The sequence below is a fragment of the Entelurus aequoreus genome, linkage group LG02 (genome assembly GCF_033978785.1).
Source record: "Entelurus aequoreus isolate RoL-2023_Sb linkage group LG02, RoL_Eaeq_v1.1, whole genome shotgun sequence".
Taxonomy (NCBI): domain Eukaryota; kingdom Metazoa; phylum Chordata; class Actinopteri; order Syngnathiformes; family Syngnathidae; genus Entelurus; species Entelurus aequoreus.
The window spans coordinates 73,613,993-73,624,361 of NC_084732.1; the positions used below are offsets into that span (position 1 = coordinate 73,613,993).

Here is a 10,369-nt window from a genome sequence, read left to right on the forward strand (position 1 = left end):
TTAAACCGTTCAATTAAGTGTAAATATCATTAATTATCAATAATAACATAGAGTTAAAGGTAAATTGAGCAAATTGGCTATTTCTGGCAATTTATTTAAGTGTGTATCAAACTAGTAGCCCTTCGCATTAATCACTACCCAAGAAGTAGCTCTTGCTTTCAAAAAGGTTGGTGACCCCTGCTTTACAGTTTACAGTAAGCGACACGCAAAAGTACATAAACACGATAACTTAAGAGCTGCACGGGACAATTTTGGAGCTATTGATTCCCTTGTCGTCCACCACGGACAAGTTGAACTCTGCGTTTTCGGCAGTCCGTGCCGCGTCACGGGTGTCTCCGCGCGTAAAAGAGCGCGCCTTGCATGCCTGGCCGCTGGCGTTGGCGCACGGACTGGGAGTCCTCCAGACTAACGCGCTGAGCATCTTCCTGATCTCTGGCCTCATGAGGCAGTAGAGTACCGGGTTCAAGCAGCTGTTGGCGTGCGCCAAGCACACGGTGACCGGGAACACGTAGGTGTGCACCATGAAGTAGGACTTATCCCAATTGGCCGCGTTAAATTTGACCAGGACGCCCCAGAAGGTGATGGCGTGGTTGGGCATCCAGCAGCAGAAAAAGGACAAAACGACAATGGCGACGGATTTGGTGACTTTCGATCTCCTCTTTGGGTTGCTGGCGCGCATGCTTTTGCGCTTAATGAAGCGCAAAAGCATGACGTAATTGACGGAGACGACCAGCAGCGGGATGATAAACGCCACCAGTATTTTTTGGATGTGGTAAAGAGCGAGCCAGTCGTGTCCCTCCGGGAATTTAAGCAGGCAGAGTTTTTCCCCGGCGACCTCGGTCACCGCGGAGAAGACGGCGGTGGGCGCCGTGGCGAGCGTGGCCGCCACCCACAGCACCGCGCACACCCACTTTACGCACCGCGACCACCGGTGCGAGGACTTCTTGAGCGCCGAGGTGACGGCCAGGTACCTGGTGACGCTCATGGCGGTGAGGAAGAAGACGCTGGCGTACATGTTCATGACGGTGACGGACAGCACCACCTTGCACATGGCGTTCCCGAACGGCCAGCTGAAGTCCAGCGCCGTGTCCACCGCCCAGAAGGGCAGCGTCAGCACGAACTGGAAGTCCGTCACCGCCAGGTTGATGATGAAAAAGTTGATGGCCGACTTCTTGCGCCCCTGTCGGAGCCGCATGAAGAATAAGACGAGCAGGTTCCCCATCAGACCCACCGCGCACACCACGGAGTAGACCACGGAGATGAGGATGCGCAAAAACGCGCTCCCGTCCGCGCCCAGGTCGATGTCTTCCAAGCGATAATCGCCCGCCTGCGTGCTGAAGTTGGATGCCTCGCTCTGGTTTGACGTGTCGTCCATCTTCAGTTGGGACAGGAGCAAACACCGCAGAGCATCGTCAGCTCACTCGGGATGTGGCGGGGATGTTCTCCATCTTCACTCCGTCTTTGGAAAGACGGCTGACTGCAGCCGCGCTTTTATATTGGTTGTGTCGCAGATGGGCTGGGTCATTTTTTTTATATGGTGCCTTTTGCGTCCCCAGTATAAATCATGTCATATTTTCTCAAAATATTTACAATTGCTCATTCCATTAGTTTCTTTGTGTATGGTAAATTGTTGTCTATCATAAATACAGTGATATGGGCTTCAAACATTAGAATATATATTTTTTAAAGCTTTTGTTAAAGTTCTATTATGCGATTTTGCCATGTCCCTGGTGCTGTTTATTCAACTTTAATCTAGAAAATAACAAATAAAAACATATATTTTTAATTTTTTTTTGTTATGATATAATTATCATAGACAAGCTCTCTTTAGTCATATGGTGTATATTATCAAAATCGTAAAAATAATTACAAAAAAATAAGGTTCTATGTCTGTCCCTGTGGTCGCTGTCCACTCTGTTAAGTTGCGTTACTGTCCCTTTAAGAAAACAACCACATTTGTCAGTGACATCATTCTCATCAGGTAACATCACACCAGTGGCGGGAAACTCAACTCTGGTAAGCTGTGTGGTTTTTTAGCTCTCTTACTATCTGATGTTGATGTTTTTATGAAGTGAATTTAATGTGGTTGAACATAACGTGTCCACTCTGTTAGGCCTAAATAATAAGGAGATCAATCAAATTGAAATTTTTCAAAACATGTTTGTGTGAAATTATAGATTTCTTATCAATTATTCAAGTCCATGCTAGCTGTTATGTTAACACAGGCAGGCTGAAGGCTAACTTTAGCTCAAAATGTCCACCGTGTTAGTGTCCACCGTGTTAGCCTCATTCAACTAACACGGTGGACATCAACCTAACAGAGTGGACATGTATATAGTAATGTTGACTTATCACAATGTATATGTAGTGCTATTATGCATTCAACAGCAGTTTCTTTCATAATTCTTGGTTAATCATCACTGCTGTTGCAAAATATCATATACAGCAAATACATTGGTGTTAAAAGTACAGTGTTAATGCTTTTCAGTGTGAAGTGTTACGATTTCAGTGGTAAATTCAGCATAGCTAAATATACTATGATTTAGGTGCCTGAGTTCGACCAATATGTTTTTCAGCAAGTTACATATGTCATGTATACAATAGAACATAAAAATATTGGTAAATCAACTATTTATTTTTTACAAGTTATGAAGTCCAAATGGCACCCTATAAAAAAAACGACCCGGCTACGATTGGCTGGGCAGGGGCGCCGAAAAGGGGGGGGTAAAGGAGACGGATACTAGGGGCCCATGATGGAGGGGGGCCCCGAGAGGCCCCTAATGATGATGAAATTATAATACAGAAAAAATAATGACACCAAGTTATTAACTAACATAAAATCACACAAGAAACTCTTCAAACTTAAAGTGTTTACAAAGTACAAAGAAGAAGAACCATGACAAACATTTTCAATTTATTTCATCCATTCATTCATTCATTCTTAAAGTAATCTTACTTATCTCATCATATGAAATATGACTTTCTTCACCAATTATTATTATTAAATTCTTACTATCATTTTTTTTTTATTTTTTATTGTGATTACATATAATAATAATAATAATAATACCTGGGATTTATATAGCGCTTTTCTAAGTACCCAAAGTCGCTTTACATGTTAAAAACCCATCATTCATTCACACCTGGTGGTGGTAAGTTACTTTCGTATGGAGTTTATTGTGAAAAAAATTGAGAACAGGAAGTGAATAAAAAAAGTTTCAGCAACTGTTATGTAAAGAAAAGGGGTAGGATTAAATAAGCTCTGCTTCTTCCTACTCCTTTTCGAACATGTTGAAAAGAGAAACTGGAAATTGTGATGTATCATGTTGTATGCTTGCATGTTCGAAATAAACTCAAACTCAACTCAACTCAACTCAACTCAACTCACATGTTTTATTTTCCATGTCCTGGTAACAATACCTTTATTTGTTTTGGAAGCATCAACACCTGCAGGGCCCTCCCTTCCCCCCCTCTATTTACGTAAAATGGTTCAGTCCGACTGGATCAGCTGCAGGTAGAGCACCGGCTATTTGTCACAGACAGACAGCGCCACAGCGGGCAAAGCGGAGGAGAACAGCAGTATGCCTCAAAAATCAGGCAGCCAAAAAAAGAAAGGAAAATAAAATAAGAGAGGAGAAGGAGTTGAAGGGTCGACAATATGTCACCCAATATTTCCAAAAAAAAGGTGGGTTTGTTAGTTGTGGTGGAAAGTTATGCATATTAAATTTGTCCCTGTCTGTGGTAATAAGCTAGCTCACTTTTCTCACCATGTTAGCTCAAGAAAACTCTGGATTTTTACATTTTACTGCTATATTAGTTAAATAATCAATCCAGTCAAACATTTATCAAGCTGTTCTTATTCAAGGTGTTCCTGGGATTAAAGGCCTCACCTTTAGTACTACAAACATATTGCTGGGTATTGTGGCCAAACAGCTAAATTTTTGTTTCATCTGACATCCCATGGACAAAGAAAAGACCTTCTGGAAGAAAGTTCTGTGGTCAGATGAAACAAAAATTAAGCTGTTTGGCCACAATACCCAGCAATATGTTTGGAGGAGAAAAGGTGAGGCCTTTAATCCCAGGAACACCATACCTACTGTTAAGAATGGTGGTGGTAGTATTATGCGCTGGGCCTGTTTTGCTGCCAATGTAACTGGTGCTTTACAGAGAGTAAATAGGACAATGAAAAAGGAGGATTACCTCCAAATTCTTCAGGACAACCTAAAAGGTTGGGTCTTGGGTGCAGTTGGGTGTTCCAACAGGACAATGACCCCAAACACACATCGAAAGTGGTAAAGGAATGGCTAAATCAGGCTAGAATTAAGGTTTTAGAATGGCCTGACTTAAACGTGTGGACAATGCTGAAGAAACAAGTCCATGTCAGAAAACCAACAAATTTAGCTGAACTGCACCAATTTTGTCAAGAGGAGTGGTCAAAAATTCAACCAGAAGCTTGCCAGAAGCTTGTGGATGGCTACCAAAAGCTAACCTGACTCTCGCCAGATCCTTGTGGTTCGCTGAGCTCCCCACAAGGATCTGGAACTTCTCAATAGGAGATGTATTTCAGAAGACAGGGCCTTGTAAAAAAAATCCTTGTATGTAATTGGATAAACCACTTGTCCGTTATCTTGAATGACGTGCTACTTCAACCACTCACAACGAAATCAACCCGTGACGCTGATGAAAGCGACGCTGGAAAATCCAAACCAAAACAGCCAAAATATTGGATAACGACAGAGCGAAAATAATTAATTAATTAATTTAAAGAATTGATATTCGATAGATTCGACAAAACAGTTGCAATAGCAGAATCAATGTCATCACACGATTCCTATGACAAAGCATTGTTGTTTGAATCAAACAGTCTCTTCGGCGCTACGTCACATCTATGAAATCCCGCCCGGCGATCCTGATTGGTTAATTATTTTTTGCTATCTTGAAGGAGTTTGCATTGCCCTCGATCCCAGATCCTCGTGTGGAGCTCAGCGAACTACAAGGATCTGGCGAGAGTCAGGTTAACCAAAAGCGCCTTATTGCAGTGAAACTTGCCAAGGGACATGTAACCTAATATTAACATTGCTGTATGTATACTTTTCACCCAGCAGATTTGGTCACATTTTCAGTAGACCCATAATAAATTCATAAAAGAACCAAACGTATATGAATGTTTTTTGGGACCAACAAGTATGTGCTCCAATCACTCTATCACAAAAAAATAAGAGTTGTAGAAATTATTGGAAACTCAAGACAGCCATGACATTATGTTCTTTACAAGTGTATGTAAACTTTTGACCACGACTGTATATGTAACAGAGTCAATTATATATATATATATATATATATATATATATATATATATATATATATATATATATATATATATATATATATATATATATATATATATATATATATATATATATATATATATATATATATATATATATATATATATATATATATACACAGTACAGGCCAAAAGCTTGGACACACCCTCTCATTCAATGCGTTGTTTTTTTTATTATGATGACTATTTACATTGTAGATTGTCACTGAAGGCATCAAAACTATGAATGAACACATGTGGACTTATGTACTTAACAAAAAAAGGTGAAACAACTGAAAACATGTTTTATATTCTAGTTTCTTCAAAATAGCCACTCTTTGCTCGGATTACTGCTTTGCACACTCTTGGCATTCTCTCGATGAGCCTCAAGAGGTGAAAACCTGAAATGAGAAGGTGTGTCCAAACGTTTGGTCTGTACTATATATATATATATATGTATATATATATATATATATATATATATATATATATATATATATATATATATATATATATATATATATATATATATATATATATATATATATATATATGTATGTATATATATATATATGTATATATATATATATGTATATATATATGTATGTATATATATATATATGTATATATATATATATGTATATATATATATATATATGTATATATATGTATATATATATATATATATGTATATATATATATATATATATATATATGTATATATATATATATATATATATATATATATATATGTATATATATATATATATATATATATATATATATATATATATATATATATATATATATATATATAGTACAGACCAAACGTTTGGACACACCTTCTCATTTCAGGTTTTCACCTCTTGAGGCTCATCGAGAGAATGCCAAGAGTGTGCAAATATATATATATATATATATATATATTTTTATATATATATATATATATATATATATATATATATATATATATATATATATATATATATATATATATATATATATATATATATATATATATATATACACACACTTGTTAAGAACATAATGTCATGGCTGTCTTGAGTTTCCAATAATTTCTACAACTCTTTTTTTTTTTTTGATAGAGTGATTGGAGCACATACTTGTTTGTCACAAAAAACATTCATGAAGTTTGGTTCTTTTATGAATTTATTATGGGTCTACTGAAAATGTGACCATATCTGCTGTGTCAGAAGTATACATACAGCAACATACATTATCAATTTTGGTGATGTAGAAAAGTTACAATCAAATCAAATTAGCTTCATGGCATGGCCTCTTAACTTCATGTGAGTGATTATGATTGACGGCACCTGTTGACTTTTCTGAGCCCATTAAATTGGGCTCATGTGATGCAGTCATTAGACTCGGTTACAAACGCGACAATGGGAAACTCAAAGGAACTCAGCACAGATATGAAAAAACTAATCATTGACTTGAACAAGTCAGGAAAGTCACACGGAGCCATTTCAAAGCAGCTTAAGGTCCCAAGAGCAACTGTGCAGACAATTGTTCGTAAGTATAAAGTGCATGGCACAGTTTTGTCACTGCCACGATCAGGAAGAAAATGCAAGCTGTCACCTGCTGCTGAGAGAAAATTGGTCAGGATGATCAAGAGTCAACCAAGAACCAGCAAAAAACAGGTCTGCAATGAATTGGAAGCTGCTGGAACACAGGTGTTAGTGTCCACAGTCAAGCGTGTTTTGCATCGCCATGGACTGAAAGGCTACCATGCAAGAAAGAAGCCCTTGCTCCAGAAGCGACACCTTAAGGCTCGTCTGAAGTTTGCTGCTGGTCACATGGACAAAGATAAGACCTTCTGGAAAAAGCTCTGTGGTCAGATAAAACAATAATTGGGCTGTTTGGCCACAATACCCAGCAATATGTTTGGAGGAGAGAAGGTGAGGCCTTTAATCCCAGGAACACCACACCTACCATCAAGCATGGTGGTGGTAGTATTATGCTATGGGCCTGTTTTGCTGCCAATGGAACTGGTGCTTTACAGAGAGTAAATGAGACAATGAAAAAGGAGGATTACCTCCAAATTATTCAAGACAATCTAAAATCGCAGTTGGGTCATCCAACAGGACAATGACCCAAACACGTCAAAAGTGGTAAAGGAATGGCTAAATCAGGCTAGAATTAAGGTTCTAGAATGGCCTTCCCAAAGTCCTGACTTAAACCCCATTGAGAACATGTGGACAATGCTGAAGAAACAAGTCCATTTCAGAAAACCAACACATTTTGCTGAACTGCACCGATTGTGTCAAGAGGAGTGGTCAAAAATTCAACCAGAAGCTTGTGGATGGCTACCAAAAGCGCCTTATTGCAGTGAAACTTGCCAAGGGACATGTAACCAAATATTAACATTGCTGTATGTATACTTTTCACCCAGCAGATTTGGTCACATTTTCAGTAGACCCATAATAAATTCATAAAAGAACCAAACTTCATGAATGTTATTTGTGACAAACAAGTACGTGCTCCAATCACTCCATCACAAACAAATAAGAGTTGTAGAAATTATTAGAAACTCAAGACAGTCATGACATTATGTTCTTTACAAGTGTATGTAAACTTTTGACTATGACTGTATAAAGACAGGTACACGTTGTTTGCTACAAGCTGCTTAAGTTTGTTGAGTTGCTAACTCGCAAAGTTTTTCCTGCGCTTTCCCTGCGCTTCTTAGCAGCACATCATCTTTGTTTCCGACTTGTGTAAGAAATTACTTACTTTCACGCTGCTTCTGCCGCTCCCCGTCTTTTTGCATCCTGGAAACACGACCGTCGCAGACGTGCGACCCGAACGCAACTAGGGGTTGTCAAAAGTATCGATACTGTGACGCCAGGTTGATATCAACACACAACAAATACTTCGATAGTGGATTTTCTTCAGTATAGAGGGGTTCGGATTTTTTTATATTTCCCAAAATGCATTGCCGGTATCATTGGCGTTGTAAGGCCTATTTTAGGGGGGCTCAAGCCCCCCTAAAATGTTCTTAAACCCCCCTAAATAATTTGGTGTTAAAAAAATAAATAAATTAAAAAAATAAAAAAAGATTTTTATTTTTTTATTTTTTTTTTACAAATACATGCTGACATATTCATTATAAAGTGGCCCGAATATGAGTTTAAATAAATAATCATATAACCTGTCATTATTCACTCAGTTTCCCCTCACTTCATAGTGTAAGGTAGAGAGCCCCTTTCGTGCGTCGGTATCCAATCCATTCCACTTGTTCATATAGAAAATGCCCACATCACTCAAAATCCAGTCCACATTTTCTCTGCGACCTTGCTTGTGGTCCTGCAGGTGTACGACGCACATTAGCACACAGCACTGCAGAACAAGAACCTTGTGTCTGCAATTGTAAATAATTAAGTTTTTAAGTTTTGTATTTCTTGTAGAATCTATATAAAGTAATATACATTAGCCTATTGTTAAAATAATGAAAAAAACATCAATAAATATACAAACCCCGTTTCCATATGAGTTGGGAAATTGTGTTAGATGTAAATATAAACGGAATACAATGATTTGCAAATCCTTTTCAACCCATATTCAATTGAATGCACTACAAAGACAAGATATTTGATGTTCAAACTCATAAACTTTATTTTTTTTTGCAAATAATAATTAACTTAGAATTTCATGGCTGCAACACGTGCCAAAGTAGTTGGGAAAGGGCATGTTCACCACTGTGTTACATGACCTTTCCTTTTAACAACACTCAGTAAACGTTTGGGAACTGAGGAGACACATTTTTTAAGCTTCTCAGGTGGAATTCTTTCCCATTCTTGCTTGATGTACAGCTTAAGTTGTTCAACAGTCCGGGGTCTCCGTTGTGGTATTTTAGGCTTCATAATGCGCCACACATTTTCAATGGGAGACAGGTCTGGACTACAGGCAGGCCAGTCTAGTACCCGCACTCTTTTACTATGAAGCCACGTTGATGTAACACGTGGCTTGGCATTGTCTTGATGAAATAAGCAGGGGCGTCCATGGTAATGTTGCTTGGATGGCAACATATGTTGCTCCAAAACCTGTATGTACCTTTCAGCATTAATGGCGCCTTCACAGATGTGTAAGTTACCCATGTCTTGGGCACTAATACACCCCCATACCATCACAGATGCTGGCTTTTCAACTTTGCGCCTATAACAATGGTTCTTTTCCTCTTTGGTCCAGAGGACACGATGTCCACAGTTTCTAAAAAACAATTTGAAATGTGGACTCGTAAGACCACAGAACACTTTTCCACTTTGTATCAGTCCATCTTAGATGAGCTCAGGTCCAGCGAAGCAGACGGCGGTCCTGGGTGTTGTTGATAAACGGTTTTCGCCTTGCATAGGAGAGTTTTAACTTGCACTTACAGAAGTAGCGACCAACTGTAGTTACTGACAGTGGGTTTCTGAAGTGTTTCTAAACCCATGTGGTGATATCCTTTACACACTGATGTCGCTTGTTGATGCAGTACAGCCTGAGGGATCGAAGGTCACGAGCTTAGCTGCTTACGTGCAGTGATTTCTCCAGATTCTCTGAACCCTTTGATGATATTACGGACCGTAGATGGTGAAATCCCTAAATTCCTTGCAATAGCTGGTTGAGAAAGGTTTTTCTTAAACTGTTTAACAATTTGCTCACGCAATTGTTGACAAAGTGGTGACCCTCGCCCCGTCCTTGTTTGTGAATGACTGAGCATTTCATGGAATCTACTTTTATACCCAATCATGGCACCCACCTGTTTCCAATTTGCCTGTTCACCAGTGGGATGTTCCAAATAAGTGTTTGATGAGCATTCCTCAACTTTATCAGTATTTATTGCCACCTTTCCCAACTTCTTTGTTACGTGTTGCTGGCATCAAATTCTAAAGTTAATGATTATTTGGAAAAAAAAAATGTTTATCAGTTTGAACATCAAATATGTTGTCTTTGTAGTATATTCAACTGAATATGGGTTGAAAATGATTTGCAAATCATTGTACCGTATTTTCCGCACCATAAGGCGCCCCGTGTTGTAAG

At 38.6% G+C, this 10,369-nt stretch overlaps 1 protein-coding gene across 1 annotated transcript; it reads right to left on the bottom strand.

Annotated features, from left to right (window-relative positions):
• Positions 1 to 229: 229 nt before the first annotated feature.
• Positions 230 to 1,448, bottom strand: LOC133642344 (relaxin-3 receptor 1-like). Its single transcript, XM_062036475.1, has one exon. It carries the CDS (start codon positions 1,373 to 1,375, stop codon positions 230 to 232), a length of 1,146 nt encoding a protein of 381 aa, XP_061892459.1. The 5' UTR covers positions 1,376 to 1,448.
• Positions 1,449 to 10,369: the final 8,921 nt, after the last annotated feature.